Source organism: Phalacrocorax carbo, chromosome Z (genome assembly GCF_963921805.1).
Source record: "Phalacrocorax carbo chromosome Z, bPhaCar2.1, whole genome shotgun sequence".
NCBI lineage: Eukaryota > Metazoa > Chordata > Aves > Suliformes > Phalacrocoracidae > Phalacrocorax > Phalacrocorax carbo.
Genome location: NC_087548.1, coordinates 28,269,424 through 28,292,367, shown reverse-complemented (window position 1 = coordinate 28,292,367; position 22,944 = coordinate 28,269,424). Strand labels below are relative to the sequence as shown.

General features: G+C 41.1%; 1 protein-coding gene across 6 annotated transcripts in view; it reads left to right on the top strand.

Annotated features, from left to right (window-relative positions):
• The window catches only part of IQGAP2 (IQ motif containing GTPase activating protein 2), a 128,427-nt gene that overhangs the window by 48,744 nt on the left and 56,739 nt on the right, over positions 1-22,944 (top strand). For all 6 annotated transcript variants that reach the window (XM_064439321.1, XM_064439319.1, XM_064439317.1 and 3 more), the window contains exons 3-5: positions 17,129-17,285; positions 18,528-18,605; positions 20,414-20,490. In XM_064439321.1, the coding sequence (XP_064295391.1) occupies positions 17,129-17,285; positions 18,528-18,605; positions 20,414-20,490 (312 nt within the window). The remainder of the gene's footprint in view (positions 1-17,128; positions 17,286-18,527; positions 18,606-20,413; positions 20,491-22,944) is intronic.

Here is a 22,944-nt window from a genome sequence, read left to right as displayed (position 1 = left end):
AGACCTGTACCTTAAAGATGTTAGAGGGGGTCATTAGTTGACTGCCTTCCACTTCTGGAGCAGGACTTCCCATTTACAAAGTGATGTGACAAGTACCATCAGAAAAGATTACTCTTCAACCAGCCTGTAACTAAAGAGCATTGAAACATCAGATATTCTTCATCCTGATGCAGATAATTGTTCTTCAGAGGTCAGAAATGCATTGCCCAAGAGGTGTCCACAGTGCAATGTTTAAATAGGCGTTAAAAAAAAAGCCACCAAAAATAACCCCATAAATCAAGTATGTTAGGCATTAGGAGAGCAAAGTACTGAACTACCTGATAAAATTTCTGCAAAAGTAAAATGGATGGCAATGCATTACTCTTCTCAGTCATTTATTTCAAGCCCTGACTCTGAGTTGCACCTACATTATTTCAATATTTCTAGATGCTTTCAAGTGTCAGTAAACACTCTGCTTTCCCTTGGCACGTACAGTCTCCTCTCCCAAAACTCTGGCAATGCAAACTCACATGTTGAATAGAGCTGAAACAATTCCTGCACTTAGGCTGGAGCTTCACTGACAAGATTTGTGGATCCAAACAGGGCAACTGCAGGACTGTTCAGTAGCCTTATGCATGTGCTCTAAGTGTAAGTACTACTAATCAAAGTTACTACAATACTTCAAATTCATTTTTAGTCTCGGTAAGATAGCAATAGACTGAGTCAAAAATTCTGTTTAAAAAAAACCCACCACCACCAAAACCCCCACTTTTCTGGCTTGGTGGGAAGACGCAAGATGAAGACAGTGGCAATTGCTGAAGACTAAGAAAACAAATAGGGTTAAGATTTGTTGCGGAGGTATTTTGTCATAGAAAAATAAGTCACTTTGACAGAGGACTGAGGAGAGGACAAAAAAGACTTCCTTAAACAAAGAACTATAATTCTTTACAGGTTAGTTTTTGTTCTTTCTTACAGTGCTGCTGTTTTATCTAAATAGCAGAAATGGATATAACACAAGTAATAGTACAAAGGCAGTGTTTGAGTTCTGGCCAGTATTGGATGGTGGTAACTGGCAATATATAGACAGTGTTTTAGTTTTGCTCACCATGATTTTCTAATAAAACTCTTCAAAGTAAAGGCAAATATGTGGTTACTGCTATATAGCAATTACTCTTAATGTATGGTGCTACCCCTTAAGTAAGCAAATATCTTCATTTTAATGAAAAAACAAAAACAAGTGTATGTAAATTTTGTTAGGAGCCCCATGGAAATGCTGCAAAAATTTGCATATAGGAAGGTCTAATTAACCATAACACCCAACATGAGAGATACTGGGAGTTGATAATTTTTTCCAGTAAGCACTGCCAGTAGTAGAATACACACATACTGAAATAAGTTTAGAAATGAAATGCATTAAAAAAAAAAAAAAACAACCAAAAAACCCAACCTGAAAAATCTAAGTTTAGTTTCCCTCTAAATTCAGAGTTTGCTCAACTTTGTTTCTTGCTCCACACAGTTGGTGTTCCTCTGTCCAGTTGTTGTAAATACTTCAGCCTGAGATGTGGCGTGCTTGTCATACAGTACTGCAGTGGCAGGAGAATATTTTTTTTAAAGCAAGAGAGAATGGCGCAGAGAGGCAGTGTTTATGTAAAGTAAGCTGTGTGAAGGGAGTGTGCCATAATTCAAGAATAACATATATATTTATAAATGTAGAATTAAGTTAGGATTTTGCTAACAAGCTGTTCATATCTTAAGACTACATCTGCCACCAGAGTGGTATTAAAAAGAACAGCTTATCTTTCATTTAACATCTTTGTAAAAGAATCAACTGGCAAAGAAAAAAAAACAAACTTATTTCTGAAGGATAAATGCTTATGCTCTTTCTCTGGCCAGCCATACAGGACGCAAAGCACTTTTGTGCAGATATCTAGAAAAGAATAATTTCCAGCTCTTTGTCTGAGCAAGGGGGATATCTTTTGAGTTAGGATGTTATGCTGTGTGTATGCTGGGCACATTATGCTATTTTTCAGTAAAGCTAAGAGAAGTAAAGAAAATGTACTTGCAGTGAACTGTTGATGTACAAAAGAATTAGTCTGGGATTTCTCTCAATGCCAGGTTTACTATCTATTACTGCACATAAACACAATCTATGCTTGTTGAATAACAACATAAGCTGTAAGAGATGAGTGGAAAAGCAGTTGCTGTTCATCAAACTTCCTGCTCAGGTAGGAACTGTGCACACCTATCCTAGTTTCAGCTGGGACAGAGTTAATTTTCTTCCCAGTAGCTGGTATAGTGCTGTGTTTTGAATCTAGGATGACAATAATGTAGATAACACACTGGTGTTTTAGTTGTTGCTGAGCAGTGCTTACACTAAGTCAAGGACTTCTCAGCTTCCCATGCTCTGCCAGATGAACAACAGGCTGGGAGGGGGCACAGCCAGGACAGCGTATCCAACCTGGCCAAAGGGGTATCCCATACCATATGATGTCATGCTCAATATTTAGGCCGGGGGGAGTTGGCTGGGGGGCAGTGATCACTGCTTGGGGACTGGCTGGGTGTCAGTTGATAGGTGGTGAGCGGTAGCGTTACTTGTTTTTCCTGGGTTCTGTTTCTCTCTCTCTCATGGTTTCTTTTATTATTATTTATTATTATTATTTTGTAATAATATTATTGTCAAACTACTGTTCTACTCTTAACTCATGAATTTTCTTACTTTTCTCTTCAGATTCTCTCCCCTATCCCACCGGTGGGGGTGGGTGAATGAGTGGCTGTGTGGGGCTCGGTTGTCAATTGGGGTTAAACCATGACATCATCTTACCCAGCCTACTTATTTCCCATCCCCATTTGGCTCTTTAGGTTGGATGCATGTTTTGTTTTACTTTCATATGCTTTCCGCCCCGCCACCTTAAACTGTCACCTTGGTGTGCTTGTAGATTTCCTGCTCCTCACAGCAGTGCCCAGCAGAGGTATAGCATGAGTGATAGGTGTTGGTCTCTGGGTGGGCAACAGTTGGGGTTTGCTCAGCTCTTCCATGTCCTTTGCCCAGCACCTTGCTTTACTTGACTGCTATGCTGCTATGCCCCAGATACTTGTCTCGTATGTTGGCGTCAAAATTCCTCAAATGTCTATATGTGTAGGTCTATAAATGTCCTTCTAACCTAGATACCAAATTTGCAAGTTAAAGAATTTAACGCTCTTCTTGTTTTCTTCTGTATGAATACTTATTAGTTGCCTTCACAAGAAGCCTACTTCTGACAGATACATAACAGCTGAAATGTGGTTTTGATTTGTGTCTTTTTGGTTTGTGTGTGGGTTTTTTTTGTTTTTTTAAATGAAGCTTAGCATGTTACTGCATAGTCTTAGTAGGGCTTAATCTATGTGTGGTGTTGGGGTAGGGGGGTATAAGGAAGGACACATTCAGGTATCTTCTGAACACAGTTTTTGAATTTCCAGGGACTGGGCATTTGACACTGGGATAAACCTACAGTCCTCTGATACCAAATATGGTGAAAGCAGCTGAATGCTTAATTATAAGTTTTGCTCTGTTGCAACGGTTTGTTTGAGAACTTGATGCCATAGGAGATGGGGTCACTTTGCCTTTGGGAAAGATATGATTTGGCAACCAGATGGAGATCTGCCTTTCCACTTTGGAGAAACTCCCCTTACTGTAGTGTGGTGATGAAAACACACCACTAATCTAGGCAACTTGGAAATTTCTGTCTCCAGAAATATTCTCCTGCTTGTAAGCTGGTACTAGAAGCAGCTGAAGTTTTAGTGACTGACTCTGTTATGAGAGACCAAGAATGGCAAGAGGACTATGCTCATTCCCTTTCTTAGTTTTAAGTGGAGGAAAGTTGTTCTGAGAGTCCTTAGGTGTTTCTGCAGCCCACTTTAAAAAAATGACCTGCATCTTTGCACAGGAAAAAAAGCTGCTTCTGCAGACATGGGACTTCAGCTGAGCTTTCTGTTTCATTGCAAGGACACTTGCACTCCTGAAATGCAGTCTTAAAGTGTAACACTCGTGTTCAAAATTAGGAGCAACTGGGTTAGTTAAGTTTCTTTGAATATACATACTAGTTTTCCTGAGGAGGAAGAGAAGAGTATAGAGACATCTTGATTATGTTGTGTCTTCACATGGAAAGCTGAAGTAAAATATGCTGTTCAAGGATTTGGCTGGGTATCAAAGGAAGTGTGCAGAAGTTCTGCAAGACATACTTTTTAAATCTGAGATGAAGGCAAAGTCTAAAGACGAAGGCACTCTGTGTCAGTATTAAACTGTGTATTCCTTAGTTTCAAGTTGCATCTATTAATGTAATTCTGCACATACTCTAATACTCTTTTTCAGGCTCTTCCCTCTTCTTTTGCAAGAATTTATTGAGCAATTTTAGATTCATTATTTCAGCAAAATCTACTGTGACCACAGGCAACTCCCCTTCCTTGGTCAAGAACCTCTTCCAGTGCTTATGTCCAGACCTCTGATAATACCAGTTGAGTTGATCTAACTGTATGGATCTTGTGCATTCGTTAGAGTTGGGCAAAACCTCCTTTTGCTTGGGTATTGCTGCATCTTGTTCTTGACCTGGGCTAAGGGACACCACCCTTCCACACTCCTTTTCAGATCTCTGTCAACATTGTCTACTGAGGTTTCTCTTCCCCACGGTAAATCTTGCTATCCAGGCGTCCATCCTGCTGGTCCCCCTTATCTGGCTGCTGCTGTGGTTGTCTTTTCCTGCCTATTTCCCTTGTTGACAGGAACTGTGTGGCATGGTGACGGTTGCACTCCTCTTCCTCTCCCCCATGGCAGTTACTTTCCCAGCACTCGTGGATGGCTCGCTCCCTCAAACTCTCCATTGCCACCTTGCCTGCCACCCTGCAAGCTGGCCAATTAGTTGTTTGTTTTTTATATACTTGGCTAACTTTCAGTGTGCTGCAGGAGATATTGCTGTGAAAACTAGTAGCATCTTTGTGACCCTCTTTTACAGGAAGTCTCATACTACCCATGATGGTCAGGCTCTGCAGGCCACAACTACCAGTAGTTCAAAATACGCAAGCCCTCCTAAAACCATACAAAAATATGCCCTACAAATAATGGGGGAAGTGGGGATCCACTTTTAGGGCTGTGTGGCTTCTGGCTGTAACTGAAGCACCATTTTCCCAGCCTCTATGAGCAGCACCTGGCAGGCGTTGTACTCACTTGGGATAAAGTGTGAAGAAATGGGAAGATAAAAAGGAGGAACAAATTTGCAGGTCAAAATAGCAACCTAAGTCACTTAGGTCTCAATGTAGAGCTGAGAGTTAACAAGCTGTGATGGTTTGCTGATTAACTCGATCAAAGTATCTAGGTCATTAATAGGCTTGTCAGTGAGGTAAATTGACTTAAAATATTTTTTTGGTTCAAGTTCATGGGTGTAGGGGATTTTTTTCTCTGCTAAATTGTTGGCTGACTGAGGTCCAGAGACCCTGAGTTAACTGCTGTTTATTAAAAAAATCAAGAGGCTGCTCCCCTAAAGTATTTTAATGTTTGTTCTCTCTTGTCCTATTTACTTCCACTTCAGTAAACACAGTTGTACTAAGTATCTTTGGAGGACTCTGTGTATAATAGTAAAGTGTTATCTTTGTAACGTGAAATTGCATGGTAGCCCCTTACACCTTTTTAAGATGGAGTAATCTCTTTGTGACAGTAGTAAAGTGAGCTTTACCAGCCTAAAAATTAGTTTCCTAATGAAAGAGGGCTGATCAGGATGCCTGGGTGCATGTTCTTTGTTTCACTTTGATTTCAAAATAAAAATGACTGACGCTACTTCCACCTTCTAATATGGAGGTTTTTATGTTAATTCCTATGCCTGAAACCACTTGGAGATCTTTGGGGAGGTGGTACAAAAACATTTCCAAACAGGGCATTGTGTTGGTTGAAGCAGTTCACACCAGCTTTTTTTCCATTGAACTTCTCTGTAGTTTTTTTTGTCAGAGAAATGACCTCTATAGAAATCAATAAGCAAACTATTCTTTAGTGTTTGTGCACCTAAAGGGTTGTTAGAGGGTTAGAGAAAGCTGAAATCTCTCTGGAAACACAGTTATTGTGGCACATAAGCTCCATAACTAGTTTGAAATAGTCTCTAAAACTTCTCAAGTTTTTCTTTCTGATTTTAAATTTCTTCCATTTTTATTTCCTCTTTACGCATGAACAAGGAAACAAAGGAGCACTTTGCCACTTGGCACAGGCTACTGAGGGTTTCCCATAAGTGCTCTTAAACATACCGAAGTGGGCTTAATAAGACTTCTCATGCATATGGCATCTCACGTTCAAACAGGGTGGCCAGTAATGGCTACAGCATTCTGGCTGGGGTTGTACAGTTGCTGTGTGCAACACTGTTGGCTTGGGGTACCACTGGCAAGGAGTTGCCTGCCTTCTTGCTTTTCTGCTGGTGGTTCGCGTGATGACACTGACTACCCAGAGGCATTCACGGCTTGCCCTGAGTGGCAGATGCAGTGGGAAATGTGTTACAGGACAGCAGAGCCTGGGTCAGCTGTGGATGAGCAGTGATTTTGTTACAGGGTGAGTAAGCCAGAGCATGTGGGCTGGCTCGGGGGAGTCAGACAACAATGTAGATGTTGATAACTGGTTTGCCTATTCACATTATTGAAAAACATTTTTTTTTGGCAGGGCAGGAGAAAATATTTTTATGTACTGGTACTTTAAGTCATGTTGTGGTGGGATTCTTGGTTGGTGCTAGGTGCCACAAGCCAGACTTGATTCAATGGTTTGTTGCCTTTGAATCAAGTCGTGTCCCGGTAGCCCACTTTTGCCAGTGTCTAATATGTTGTTTGGTGACTGGTAGGGTCTTGGCTGATTAAGTAGTTCTTGAACCTCTCTTGCTGTCTTGAGTAACCTGCATCCTGGGGCATGGAAGGTAGATTTTTATCACCGAGTAAGTACTCAGATTGATAGGGATATTTCACTGTTTGATCTTGGAGACAAGATTGTCTTGTGGGCACAGATGTTGGGAATGGTGATCTCAAAACCCCTCAACTGAAGCATTGTCACCAGACACTAGGTAATTGTTGCATGAGATATTAATTACACTGTTAAATATTTACCATACTAATCATAGTCAGGTTTTTCTTCCTCGCCTAGTCTTTGGACTACAGCTTTGCTTTTACTCTGTCCTATTGCTACAAAAATGCATTAATACAAATTGTTCCAAGGGAATACTTTAGAATTTTGCATCTAAATCAGCTTGCTTTAACACTTAGTTTCTTGGGTCCATTTTCTTAAAGGAATGGTTTCATTCCTGACTCTTAAATACTGTCTCTGTGTTTGAGATGCCTGACTATTTTATGCAGCTTTTAGTCATATGTCCTCAATAAAAATTCCAGTGTGCACTGACAATATTGTCTTCACCAAGAGCTCATATCTACGTATTGTATAGAGATTTTGAGTATTACCCTTAGTGTAAATTTGTGTTAACTGACTGCCTTAGGTCTCTGTAGAAAACACTATTTAGTTTTGGAACTGGGCTAATTAGATGGTCCTGGAGGATCCACAGCATTGTTCAGCAGTCCTTAGTTTATGTTCTTATGATAAAGGTCAGGCTGTGGAGCTCTTGTGAATTTTTTTTTGCTGTTTCTGTTATAGAAAGGCTACTTACCTTCACCAGTAAAAAAAATACCATTAATTTCTTGGGTTTTAGTTTCTTTGTGGATTATTAAATGTTGTTATACTGCTGCCTACATTTTCCTCATCTACTGCAGGCCTGATTTTTATGCATATGCTTCTCAAAATTTTATAGATTGTTACTGAGTAGGTAGGGGAGAACTGTCTTCCCAGACACTGAAATTGAAAACGATGGAGGAGAGCATTGCTTGCATAACTAGGGAAGAAGAAAACAGGAAAAGGTAACTGTAGGTGCTGCGCATGGAGTTTCTCACCTAAATGCCTTGGTTTTAAGTTTGTTCCTCTGTCTTCTGGTTTTGTTTTTTTTTGACGTGGAACAAAGTTTAAACTTTGCAAACTCCTTGTTGTTCCTGTTTTGCAGTGTTTACATAACACTAAATGCTTTGAACAACAGTTCAGGCTTTCACAAACTGGCTCCTTCAGTCTTTTCACTTCTTTAACATCTTGTTCTCTCATCCGTGCTTTAATTCTTACTTGGCTGCTGTCCTGCACCTTTGTTTAAGAGGCCCAGCTGCCTGTCTAGTAGCTGTACTTCTTGGGTCCTTTTTGCCGTTTCTGTACCTGCATACTTGCTGCTAGCTGCTTTTGCAAAAGTACCCGTTGTCAGATGTTAGACAGTAAAATATAAATACCTGAATCTGATCCAGTAGACTTGGAACTAGTCAAGGAGTCAGAACAGCACCCTGCATCCTGCCATGCTTGAGTTTGGTTTCTTCTTCTGCCATAGGTCTCCTGCATGGCCTCAACACACTCTTAGGCTGCACAGCTTTGGGGATTTCTGCTGACCCAGCTGCATCAGTTGCCAATTAAATACACAGGTCTGCAGGTAGAGCTGTGTCTGGAATCATGGACTTGGCTTTAACACCTGCACAACATACAAGCTTTTATGCTGAATCTACACTGGAGGTACTTTGCTGGGTCACTTTTCTACCCTAGAAAAGTGTGTCAGTTATAGACATGGTGGAAATGTTTATGCTTGCCATATTATCTACCAAGAAAGGTAATAGAATATCCTTCTGGACAGCTGAGGAATAATACTTTCATGGAAGGCTCTGTACAGTAGTAACAGGCGAACACATAAAATACTAGATCTCAATGTGAAAATGAATGTGTGTTTTGGTATTTCTTTAGCTGTCCCTCCATGAGTGGCTAGCTTGACAGCTGCCAGAAACGGTGCACCTGGTGATGCACTGGAGTTTGGGAGGGGGTGAATAAAAGATGTAGGCTCTCTGATGGACAGGTTTGGTTTAGTAGTACCTTCATCAAAGTCACTGTGGGATAGATCACTTTGTAAAGACTACACCTCTGTTTCTACAGATTCAGATGTGAACTGTAATACCATACTGCAGCTGTAGAAGACATAATAGAGCAAAGCAAATTGCAGTAGTACATAGCAAGACACTATAATGTGCAAGTCTAAACTATGGAGGCTGCAATCACAGTGGTTTTCTAAGGCAAAGATTGTGTGTTTGGGGGAATAACTTGGCTTGCAACATTTCCACACCAACAAATGCTGTACTGTGTAAAGATGCTTTTATTGGTGTGTGTGCTTCTGTTTATCAAATCAGTGTCTATACCGACTGGAGAAATACTAAGTTTAGATAAATTCACATGCCAAATTTGGCTTCCCTCCTTTTCAGATAAAAGCATTATTTGATTTATAGGGTTGGAGGGCGAACTTTTGTATTTGCATGTGGGACTTGCTATGGAGCTTGTGTCTGCACTACCTGAAATTTCATTAGTGGTTTGAGTCTGTCATCTGTCTGAAATTATGCTTTCCAGAGACCACTGAGCCACCACTGCCAGACTAACACAGGAAAGACGTGTTTCTGCTGCTGTGGTCTCTGCTGCCTGTTGGAGAGAGGGCTGTTAAAACAGGTCTAGACTGCAGCCAGCTGATGCACATCAATCTGAATTGTGTTAACTTAGTCACACAGAGTTTGCAAGGTTTTTAGGAGAGGACTGATCTGTTTCATCCTTTTCATCCAAATGAAAAATCAATTCCTCCCTGTAAAAAGGGATACATCAGCCCATACCTTCCCCAAATACTTTTTCCCCCCTGAGACATTTGAACACGGACTTAATATTGCTTAGGCAACCTGTAGGATACTGTTCTTTCTGCTGAGAAGAATTAGATGAGTTTTCTTAGGGAAAAATACTTGCTGTAGCTGTTCAGCCTCCAGCAGTGTGGTGAGCTCCCTTCCCAGTACCGCTTTCTCTCCTGTCTCTTCAGTATTTGTCCCCAGCTGCTGGCACCTTGGAGCCAGGCCAAGAGCAGTGGGATAAAATGAGACATCCCTGTGACCATCAGCCTGGGCTTTGTTAGCTTTGGCCCCTGCTCAGCACATTATCTTGCAGAGCATTTGTCGAGTTTGTGGTTGATACCTGGTGATAAATCTCATTTTCTCTGCAAACAGAGAAGGCAGCAAAACAAAGTCTGCTCTGACTGCAAAGACTGGGGCCCTGTCATGCAACACAGGCGTGTGTGCTGCTGTTGCCTATAGGGGTGTTGCTGTAGAGCCTCTATTCCCCTCCACCACCAACTTAGAAGTGCTAAGTAAACAGGCCTTGCCTGGTGCCTGGTGCCCAGCAGCCTGTGATGGCCGCGGGGCTGTTCCAGGGCTCCAGAAAGGGTTTCCTGAGCAGCACTTTGCCTTGTGGACTCTAATCACTGATTAACCCACATAAGAGATGGCTGGAATATAACAGCTTACAACAACAAAAACTATCTGTGCTGCCATCTTGTGAACCAGAATTTTATAGCGCCTTTAAGGTTATTTTGTAAATATGGCAGTGTTGCCATGGCAGCAGAAATCTGGTGTGGAAAAATATTGCTAAAATGATTTATTGATGGTATAGTGTGCTGTATGGGATGGGCAAGTTATCACTGCTGCTTGTTTCTACTCATCTAAATTGAATGTGAAGGGCATCAGAAGGGCTTTGATCAAGGAAATGAACATTGCAACAAATGTCACACAGGTGCACACAATTCAACAAAATCCAGTAATGTGCAGTGATATCTTTAATATTTTAATACTTATGCACAAAGAATCCATACATGAATGCTTCATAGTTTTCAGTGTAGCTCTTAGTGAAAGTCAGTAGTATTCTCTCTGGTGAAATCATTATCACAAAAATGAGTTGAGATGCTGCTAAATCTAACACTAGCGGGAGACCCAGAAATCTGTAATGTCTAATTTGAATTGATTTATGGAAGGGTAAAAAATAACTTGTAGTGCTGTAAATCTGAAATGCCTTGCTAAAGGATGTGGCACTCATTTTATGTGCTGAAGTTCTGAGATCTTGTGTAGACAAGTAAGTCACAGTGTCTTCCACAACACCATCTTCATGTTACCTCTTGTGTGCAACATAAGAGAAGTGGTGACTGAATGACCTGCATCACACCTTCCTTCCCCACATTGCTCAAGTGACTCACAATCACAAAATGTTGCCTTTCAGGCAAAGTATGCTTTTAGGATGGATAAAACTTGAGATTCACTAGAGACTGTCATTGGAGTAGGAATCGAGAGCCTCAGATTTAGAAGACGATGTTTCCAGGGTGTCTGGCTGCCAGAGTAAGTTGGCAGCAGAGGGCTGTAGCTCTTAACTTGAGCCAAGGCTCCGAGCTATAAGGAAGATTTGGGGCTGAATGCACTGTAATGTTCTGAAAAAAGTAGTTTTCTCAGCTGCCTGCTCTGTCACTGCTCTCCACAGCCTCTAAGTGTAGCCTCCAAGCTTATGCAGTTTTTTTAATACAACTCATACTTCTTGACATCAAGGTATTCAAATTGTCTGTATCATATTTTCATAGAATGGCTGGAAGCTTTTGCATGCTCTTGCTCTAGAAATAGGATGTGGCTGTTTGAAACAACCTTTTTCTAGGGTTCCTGGTTTAGGAGGTGTATCATGCTAAATATTGCAGTCTAATGAGAACAAATTCCAAAGGTAACAGTCTTTCCTTATAAACAGACCAATGCCACCACTACCACTCCTGCTCAGCCAAGCAATACACCTCGCTTCTGCTGCTCTCACCCTCCTTTTTAAAGCAATATTTATGGGCCTGTTGGTGGAAAAAAAGTGGGGTTTTTTTGCATTAAAAACCAAAAGCTAATGAAGGCTAAAGAGCTGAGATTTCTTAACAAAGCTTTAGATTCAGAAACATAATAATGTAGAACTGTAAATGGTGGTTTCTAATGTTTCAGACTATTGTATATTTCTAAATATCTTCAAATAAAGGTTTTGATGTAAAAATAATCCCACCATTTCACAGACATTTAAAGTTAGAATATAACATTTTGCTTTGGGACTGATTGTTGATACTCTTATTCTCTAGCAACAAGATTATTTTTTTTTTTGCCCTTTGTTTGGAATGAGATGGCTGTATTGTAATCTCTAGGTCAGCAGTCTGTTTCACTTCCTGACAGTGTACATGTGCCGAACCAAACTGAAAAGCTGTGGTTGTGAGCCAGGGAGGTAGTAAATGGGTGGTAACTTATCTTACCTTGTCTTCGCTATATATTTTTCATAGCAGCATCCAGAGTTTTGGCTCTGGAGTCCCTTCTTTGCTTCTCCAAAGTTCTGCTTCCCAGGAGACTAAAACCTGGTGCCTTTGGATCCACATCTTGCAGCATAAATCCGAAAGCGCCAGGCAAGGCAAGTATAAATCTTGCTGCAATATCCAGCGTGTACCAAATGTGATGGGCTTTGGGTGAGTTATATGATACATTCTCTCTTCTCTGCTGAACATGGGCTCCAGGATTTCCAGTCCCTTAGCCAGTAGCGTGCTTTGCTGATCACACAGACTCTCAGTGACAACTTCATAACTGGTTAAGTTCACAGTGCAACACTGGCTTCCAGTTCCATTGACCCTTGCCTCGAATGAGATTCAGGGGTTTTTTTGCTTTTAAAGTGCAAGCCTGAGCTCATTATACTACTGCTGTTTTGCATGGTCAAATGTGCAAACTGGGATCCCTTGGTGAGCAGCATGATGTTTACTGCTTGTGGGTCTGGCATAGAAGTCATCATTGTTATCTTGCCAGAAATTCACTGCTGAACCACTCTGCCCCAGATTGCCAAGAGTCAAAACAGAACTGAGCAATGCAAAAGGAAACTGTACCTCAATACTCACTCCTGGCAGGCTTTCCAGTTCTATGTATTGGAATTAAAGTTTTGGAGATTTAGTTCCATTGATCAGGTCTGGGTTTGGGTTTTTGTCTAAGGCAAATCAGAAAGTTTCTGTGCTGGCAAGTACTGCAGATTATGAATGTAGAAGATGGCCTTATGTATACTGGTGTATGATCCCAAGTCAGGAAAACATTTGTTTACACAAGTTTGAACACAAATGATAAGACTAAAACTGGCATGGGTAGCTCTGCAGGGCTGTTTTAATGACTACCGATTTTTGATGGTGCTACCCAGAACTTCAGGGGTGTAGCATGTTTTGGTCTGCTTCCTTAGATTGCCTTTTGTCCCTTCAGCGTGGAGCACGGTTTGGGTTTAGCTGTAATGAGTGACTGAGTCAATCATCGTGTTCACCACTGCGGCAGTTTTTCATAGCGTACATCTGTCAGTAAGTTAAAGTTGTTAAAAACACAATATTAGTTATGGGATCACATTGTAGAAAAAGAAATAGAAATGCACATGCACATTTGATATCTATAATAGTCTTATTCCACAAGCTTCATACTGAAGAAAAACATACTGTCTAACATTGAGTTATAGGTCCTTCCTTTCATATAGCCATGGTATTAACTAGTTTTTTCTGGGTAAAAGTTTCTGCAACAGAATTAAATCTGGTGCTGATGCTGCAGTACTGTGTGGTCAGGAAAACAGTGAGTGAGCCAAAGGCAATGCTGCTTTATTAGCCCTGAAGAAAAATAAATTGCTCCAAAGGTACCCATACATCCTATACCATGTCAGGTGGCTATTCTCTGTTTCACTTAAAGAAACAGAAGTAGAAGAATTTCTGGTTTTTTTTTCAGTCCAGTCTACCCTTGCTGTTGGCACCATGTCATAAAATAACTTCCATAAACTCACTGAACTGTGTCTTAAAAAGCAGAACCTCACAACCTTAAAGTAATGCTTCTTTCTGTTTAAAACCACAATCCCCTTTTAACTGCATCAGTGTAAAGGAACAAAAGTACTGTAATAGCAAGCATTGGGGAGAAAAGTGCTACAGATTTCTCAAAGAATACTAGGAGACAGAGAAACGGTGATGGTCAGCTGTTTGCATAACAAACACAAGGTTGTTTGTATATTTGCAGGATTTCATGCAAATCCTAAGGCTTTTCCTTCCTCTAATTAAACATGTGCAAAATGGAGTAAATCCTTTTACAGTAGATCTTGTTGTACCTAAGTTCTGCAACTTCCAGACATTAGTAAAGCCTGTCTTACATATAAGACAGCTGTAGCTCTGTTCTCAGTCTTGGAGACTGATTCACAAAGCTGTATTTTTGCAGACTTGTGAGGTTTTCTAGAATAGATATAATTTAGAGTGTTTTTAGCTATAAATGGAAAGAAACTCTTTGCAACTTTCAGGTCTGCTCCATTTACTTTTCCCTATTTTTCATTTTTTCCACTGACTTACTAACATTCTCCTTCTAAAAGGAGACTGGTTTGCTTGTACATTTATCTAGGACTTGTTGGATTGACAACTGTATTCTTAATTACTTTTTTTGTTTCTTTGCTTCCTCATACTGTTCCCTGTTTCTTCCTCAGTGTGTTGCATTTATCCACTAGACAGTGTAGCCTCACTGTCCAGAATAGGATGGTTCTAGATTAATCTTAAAGGCTCTTGACCATGCTGGAAGCAAGTCCAAAACAGTTTTTCTGTTGTTGAATAACAGGACTTTTGAAAAGCTGAGCAGTAGCTTTCGCTTTGGATCAGCATCTCATTTAAAGCTTGGGGAATAAGTCAGTTTTATATGGACCCTTTTATAAAACCAGACACAACCCACCCAACTGCATCTTTTCTCTTCTTCCCAAAACCAGCACCAGGTTATGAATAGCAAGCTCTTTGTGTCAAAAGAAGAACTTGGAGGGTTATAAATTATAACCTAGACCTGCTCTGAAAGCTGCTGTTGTCTTCTAGTGTCATGCCAGGTTGCTATTAGCCCTTCCTTCTTAACACTAAGCCATGCCTTGCTAATGGGCATTCAACTATAAGGCTGTTAAGTGTAATACCTGGGCCAGTGCTAACACACAGAGCTCCTTCTGTTAGTGAACCTCAGTTGCATGGTGAAGGAAAGCCTGAGGAATTGCTGCTTGTGATGGAAGGGCAAAAAGCAGCAAATAACTGCTTTTCAGGGGGCCCTCATGCACCAGCTGGTTTTGGGCCAGGGGAAAGTTGCCTCTAAGTAGCAAACTTTTGTACCAGAAGGGAGAAAAGCAATTTTGGGGGGCACATGTATCTTCAAAGGCAGTTTCAATGTGAACTTTTTTGGTGCCCTGGACTGAAGATGCCAGAAAAAAAGTTTTCGTAGGAAAACCAAGAATTAAAAGTGTAAAGGATCCGGTTTAAGGTACCAAAAGCTGCTCTGAGGGCATATGGTTCATCGCACTGGAGATGGTCCATTGGACATCAGGGTCAGCTTCAGTTCATGGTGAATACCTCCTGTGCCTAGCAAGCTTCTCCTGCTATTTGTACAACTCTTTTTCTAGAAGACACATTTTAGGAATTAAATTCTATAGCAAGACCTAACTGGCTCGGGTGAAACCCACGTTTGCTAGGAGTATACATTCTTTGTTTCTTCTTCCTTGCCCTCTTTTTTTTTTTTTTTTTGGGGGGGGGGGGGGAAGAGACATTTTGCCAGTGTGTATATCTATTTAGTCTATAAAATGTCATTAATAAGGATGACTTTTGGGACCCTTGGCATGGACCCGTAACGTGTGAACACACAACACAGGATGGAGCAGGGAAAATTCTTAGGGATACAATTCCCCACGTTGAAGCAACTTTTATACTGCTAACTACAGTTTTCCTAATGACACTCGCCCCATGCAGTTTTGTGTGATATTGTCCCAGATTTATGGCTGGTGGTTTCCTGAAGAGCTATTTGGGTAGTTTGTGCTTCAGTGAAACAACTTTCATACATCCTGTAACAAATCCAAAAGGGTAATGGAGTAGGTAATTTGTCTTGAGTTTTAACATGAAACAAAATGATGTAGTGAGCTTTTCTTTCTCTCCATGGTGGAGGAAAAACTGGCTCATTTTCAGCTTGGATCCAAGCTTTCTGGTTTCTGAAGTTACCCCTGTGGAGGTGATGTTAGATTTGTAATGCTGTCTCATGCAGCACACAGCAACACTTCCTTAGTGACGGTAAATAAAGCAAAGTAATGTCTTCATCTTTGCTTTTGTCCATTTGCAGTGGTCTTAATGTCCTTCTAACAATAGCAGAGATTGCCTAAGCAAAAAAAAAAACAAACCACCAGATTTATACGTCTCGTAACGTGACTTAGCTGCTAGAAACAAGAATAATATCACAGGGCCAAATCATTTAGACCACCAATGTGAGGAACTTCTGGTCTGGTGATTAGGATGCTAACCTTCTTCAGGAGTGCTTTGTTAGAAGCTTCTCTTGGCTACTCAACATAAAACTGTATTAACCAGTATGTTTATATCTGTTACTGGCCTTCTGAACTGATTATGCATTTAACAATTACTGTTTTCTGTCTAGTACCATGTCTATCACACAGAAGTCTCAAAAACATAAATAGTTTACCACCTTGAAGGATTTAGTCACTGATGAGAAGCCATCCCACCTGATAGGTGGCAGGAATATTTCATCCAACTCACTGCCAGGTAGACCTCAGACATATAAAAGTACCTTGAGCCCTTTCAACAAAAAGCTTCACTCATTTCTTCAGCACTGGTACCATGTGTTTCGTGGGTGAACATGGAGAGCCACTATGAGATGCGGAAGGATGAGCTGCAGGAGTACCCTGTACCAAGACGAGAATTCCTGTGAGCTTGGGTTGCAGAGCCTCTTGGCTGCAGGAGCCAGCCTCGCCCAGCACATTGCTGGCCTTGATTCTCTTGGGGTTCAGCCCTGGCATAGCTATCACAGAGTTTTTTAAATGCAAACATCAATAATACACAGTACTCTGTTTTATTCTGGTTTCAGTTTAAATTACTGTCTATTAAAAAGCCTAGTGCTGTTCAATAGATCTGAGGATTTTCACACAGCAGTGTGAAAACACAAAATAAATTACACCCCTTGGGGGATATCTACTTCAAAGCATGTTGTTTGGTTATGGATGGGTCATGACCACACAGTGCAGATATGATTCTCTAGCCATTTTGATCTGCCATGTCAATGAATACAATAATTTTCTCTTTAGCCTGCACCCATTTCTCTTACTGATTATTATTATCTTGTGGTAGTAACATTAAAAATTTGATGGTTGTGGGCGGAAGATATTACTTCTGTTAAAACCACAGATAGCAGTGCTTCTCAAATGTTGTCTTTGTAGATGGATGGAGGTCTGCTTGGAAGAAGAGCTGCCCCCGACTACGGAGCTAGAGGAAGGCTTAAGAAATGGCGTTTACCTCGCCAAGCTTGCGAAATTCTTTGCCCCTAACGTGGTGTCAGACAAAAAGATCTATGATGTGGAGCAGGCACGCTATAAGGTAGTAACTTTTTCAGTTCTCTCACCAGCAAGACAAAAAAAATGTAGTGTCTGTCATCCAGCTCTTACAGATACCCAGGTGTGGTTGGTTAACTTGCTGCATCTCTTTCATAAGGCTGCCAGAACTAGATGGAAGATGTAGCACTAAGAAGCCAGCATGATAGGTTAGAAATGTTCTACCCTTAGAAAAATTATGTTAGTGTCACTTAATGTTTTTAAAGCTGAACAAATTACACTTCTGGCTCCAGGAAGAACATGAGCTTTACCATTTATACAATTATTTCTTACTAGGAATAGAAGTCAAAAGCAATTCAGTAATTAAACTTGATAATGATTCAGAATTTTCTTCATTTTATATGGGAGGGCATTCACTTAATCAGATCTGTGTTTATTTTACCAAATTTAACACTAAGAAGCAAAAAACAAGCTACCAGTAATTAAGCTTACCTTGGTAACTGTGCAAGCTGTTCGTTAACTCCAAGATCCTCTATAACATAGAAATATATATATGCAAATGCAGTAGTCCCCCTATGGAATGCATTATCTCAACATATAGAGGGGGCAGAAAAAAAAATTGAAATAGAGATTTTTAAGCTGTAATCACAGGCTGTTGTTTGAGACTCAAGAAATTAAGCTGCTCTAGGGTCTGCATGGTTAAAAGAGCCATGTTTAAGAATCCTGGTTACATTCAAATGTTTCTGTTGAAAATCTCCAAAACTTGAGTTCAGGCTTCTTTTCTCACTTTATCCTGACTCTTTAAAAAAATTTTAGCAAAACAAACTAAAATACTTTCCCACTTTGCTCTTTTAATTGCTTCTTGCACAGACTGTAGGGCGGGTCAGGTAGATCTGAAGTGTGACTAAAAGCTCCTTATCTGTTCTCCTTCACAGTAGTGCTGAGCAGTGTTACCACTTCTGTACTTTGGAGTTAGTGGCTTCTAGTATTTGACAGCCAGCCTTTACTCCAAAAGACTACTGAAGGGCTGTAAAAATGGCCATTTCAGTCACAGTCCACCCAGATGGGTACAAATCTGGCTTATGTTACATAAAAGAATGAGCTGGATAGCATGGGGCTGTTGATCCGTCATTAGCAGGATTGTAGCTAGTGATGCTTTAGTCTCCAGGTTCAAACAAGGGAAAATCCCCTGAACTTGACTTCAGGATATAAAATTGGGAAGCAAAAGGAGGATCAATAATCAGAGAATTTGCTTTATGTGACTTTTATCATCTCTTCCTTCCAATAGAGATCTGGCCTTCATTTTCGGCACACTGACAACACTGTGCAGTGGTTAAGAGCAATGGAGTCCATTGGTCTGCCTAAGGTAAGACTTCAAATTTTAGCAAAGAAACTGGCTCAAGGCACTGACTCACTGAGATCCTATTTTACCTGCTTGAGTATAAACAGTTGCTTACAGTAAGTCTAAGGAGAAAGAGTAGTTCAGGAAACAAACCTGAAGAGAAGGTAATGCTGAAAGCAGTGTCAGTGATGTGCAACTGCTGCCACTGTGCATGGGCTGAGGCTGCTGTGGATGAGTGCTGTGGGTGGAAATGCTCAGGGTGCTTCTCCTGTGGGAAGACAAATGGGGAGGAAGGTAGCAATGTTTTAGCTGCGTCTTATTGCTAGTATAGGCTCTGTGGGTACTTGAAAGGACTGTGGTTGAAAATGGAAAACTTAAATATTTGCTTCCTTTAGGTTACCACCTCTCATCGTGCCTCTTGCTGCCTCTTCCTCTTAATGTATGTCCTAGTTTCTCTGCCTCTATCCTGTTTCCTGGCTGTGCTTGCACACTCCAGTGCATCTGCATGGCTATGCTGCTGCTCCTCTTCCACCAGCTCCTTTCTTGGGTCACTTCTCATATTTATCTTCCTCCTTGTGGGTCTTTGCCTGTTATCTCCCCCTTCTGCTGCTTTCTCTGTGCACCAGTGAGTCTTTTTTCAGATTAAAATCCTTTAAGAAATGGCTATGTGGAAACACCTACTCTGGTTGTTTGGATATATTGGCACCCACACACATCCTGGGGCAAGTACTCCCTCGCCCAGGCTGCCCAGCATCTGCCCCAGGATGACTGGGTGGGGGCAGCCCTGGCACTACCCCACGTGCTGTGGGATCCAGCACAGCAGGGATGTTCAGATGGCTGCCTGAAGCAGTTCAGGGGCTAGTGGCCAGTCACTGCAGGCAAACTCATTTCAGTGCCCATAAGTAGAAAGGGGTACCTGTGACTGCCATCAGAAACACAGTAGAGGTGGGGAAGTTCCTGCCTATGCCAGCTCAGGCTTCACCCCCGTTACCCCACCCCGAACTTGAGTCCTCCTTCAGCTGGCTGATTCCCACCCTGCCATCCCTCCTCTGAAATGTTTTGCTTCTGTTATGGAGGATGGTCAGGCAAAAAGCTTTCCTGAGTCTCCCTCCCAAATCTCTTGTGAGAAAATGATGAAGAGGGCACTGTACTCCTGACTTACTTGGTCTTGTCCTACTAACCATGGGATGGCACAGCGCTAAGGGCCAGGCCTGGGCTGAAAGCATGCTGCCAACTCTCATGGTTAGCTAGGTCTTTTATTTCATTTTGTGGAGAAACAGTGTTTTGTGACTGGGACCAAGGCCAGGAACAAATTAGTGGTAGAATGAGAATTGGAACTTATGATGTGACTTCTTGGCTAAATTGCTTAATACTCCTCTCTCTGAATATCTTTCCCTGTAAATGATGTATCCACACAGTTAGGGGTGCTGGCAATTACAATTTTGCAGTTTTAAATCATACTTGATAGGTTTGGTTTGCAATGAGGTTTTCCAAATTGTAACAGCATCCCAGGTTTTGAGTGTCTGTAGGAGGACGAGCCCTACTGGCTGAGCTCATGCCAAAGGACCTTTTCTAAAAATCTTGCTGAAATCTGTCTGCTTATCTTCCTTTTTTTCCCCTCTTATTAAGTAGCTCTTACACTTTATTAAACTCTTCCTTGTGAAAACTACTGATAAAGTTAAAATAACTTGAGAGACTTGATTTGTAACCACACAGAAGTAACAGCTGAACTTCTATAAGTTTAAGGAATGGTTCTGCAGAGAGCTCATTTTAGCTACTTTTTTGCTCAGTAATGTCTTCTCCTTTAACTGTGTGCTCTTTGGGTTTTTTAGATCTTTTATCCAGAGACTACAGATGTCTACGACAGGAAAAACATCCCCAGGATGATATACTGCATTCACGCTCTAAGGTAACTGGTGATAGGAGTAAAAGTTAAAGTAACTGCCAAATCTAGGCGTGTAAGTGTTGAAATGGCTTTAGGGTAACCAGTATATGAAAATCTATCAGAATTTACAAGTTCATTTACTTAAAGTTGGACACAAAAGTCCAACTTTGTCAGGACTATTGGTCGAATTATTTTCAAAATAAAAATGAAGGACTATTGAAATTAGCACTAGCATCCCTCCCAATTAGTACACCCCTCAAAGTGCACATACCATTTCAAAACACATACTGCAACAGACACCGAATAAATGAACAAAAACTTAGCAAAACTTCAGTATAACCATGGGGCAGACCTGCTGATCAGAGTGAAAATGATGATGAACTGACATCTTTCTGTCCCAAAAGAGGAGCAAATAATTACTGTATTCTGAGATCATTCATGTAAAAATTAACATTTTCAAGTTTTGCAGTTCTGAGTGACTTGATTTTGAATGTAAAGTCAGGAAGGCTTTGACCACACCTCTGAAGGTAGAGCTTAAAATTTTTATGTCCTGCCTTAAGGATTTTCTTCATGTTCAGCACTAAATGTAATGAACATCTGCCTCGTGCTGTTGCTGGTGTGAGGGGCAGTGGTGTTGGCAGACAGCTCCTCCCTCTTGTCGTTCTCCCAGCTCATTTCCTGCATGTGGAGACTTTTTCCTTTCATAACTTTCTTGCATACTAGGCTCACAAAGAACTTAATTAACTTATGCCCCAAACTCTCTTCTGCACTCCTAATGATATTCAAAGGTGCATCAGCTGATCTAGGGCTATATGTAATAAACTATTCAATACATGCCATAACTGAAAATTTTTTAAGGTCTAATCCTCGAAATGGCCACTCTCGCTTTCTGCTTCTTGCATTGGCACTCACTGCCAATAAATAAGGCATACCACCAAAGTTCATCATATTGCTTTCGAATGCTAGGTGTTTGGAGTCGACAGCCCTGGTAATTTTTTCTGTCATCTTTGACAAGCGTTGCCACCAGAAATTATTATGCATGGTGCAATATTAACTGGACAGTATCACCAGGACTGTTTGGGGGTAGCTTTCACCTAAAACTTGGTAGTGTGGTCTGTTCTGTCAGCAAGTGCCATGTGTAAGCTTGAAGTGATTTCCTGAAGTGGAGGCATGGGGCTCTAAAGTTAACCAGCTCAGGCTGATGTGGTAGGCTGCATGCCCCTCTGGCCATGTTAAGGGCTGGTGCAGATGTTTTGCAGGAGGTGGAAGAACCACAATGAGGTTTTCTGATATTTCTTTCCTCATGTATGGAGGAGGAGGAGTTTATCGACTATGGATTTCAATGCTACATGAACAATAAACCCATCCGTTAGGTACATTCTGAAGACCTGCTTAATCATTGCAATAGCAATAACCCTTTTCCTCCTGAACTGAATTTTGCAATCGGTTGATATTTGGTAGAAATTTTACTTCCTCCATCTTGATGTGCTCCAAAATTCATGCCAGTATCAGAACTGGTCTGTGTTGTCTCAGCTTTCACTTTCAAGTTTGTCTTGTTTAAATTACTTTTCCTCACTGCATATCAACACAAAGCTATAACTCTGTACATACAGTCTATTATTTTAGAAATTGACTTTATATCAAATGTGACATACTGTACTGAAGTGAAAGCCTGCAATGCTTTTACTTACTATGTTTTCTCATGGAAGTGTAGGGCCCTGAGCCTGCACCCCATGCAGGATGTAAGAATCAAAGAAATAATCATTAGGCTTCATTTATTTCCACACCTCTTCCTAAAATGCATGTTTTAAGTCCTTCACTGGAGTCTTTCAAATCAAACTCTGGTGTCAGTATTGAATGGCACACAGCCTACTTTGAAAGCAGTCTGGGAAACAACAGAATTAAGGACAAGGCGCTTGCTTGGCCAGCTGTATTCCCAGTTGGGTTGGTGTCAGAGGAACACTGAGCTGCAGGATTCCAGTTCTCTTCCCCTTCTGTTGTTGTAACTACTGACCTGCTGCTGTCCCTCTGGCTCCACGCTGTGCACCCCACCTGCTCTACGCTCTGGGTTTGTCAGAGCATCCTCTCCAGGGAATCAGTACAGGAGTCACTGACCCTGGAGAAGTCCAGGTCCCTGCTGTTCTCTGGGTCCAGCACCACAGCATCTAGAAGCAGCAAGTGCAAACAGGCAGTTGTAGTATATGCACGTGACCATTATATGAAGGATCACCATTGGGTTTACATGCTAAATTCTAAGGCATCTTGGAGCACATGTTCAAATTTCAAATGCTTATAACTTGCAAAAATTGAGCAGTTTCTCAGAAAGGTGAGGGGTTAACCTACTTCCCATTCTCTTGGTTGTTATCAAGTAATTACTCCAAAGCAACATGATTCCTGAGCTTTCTGACAGAACTATGTAAATTTAACACAGGACATATTTTCTTACTCCCATTCTTGGAAATCCTGAAGCTATCTTTA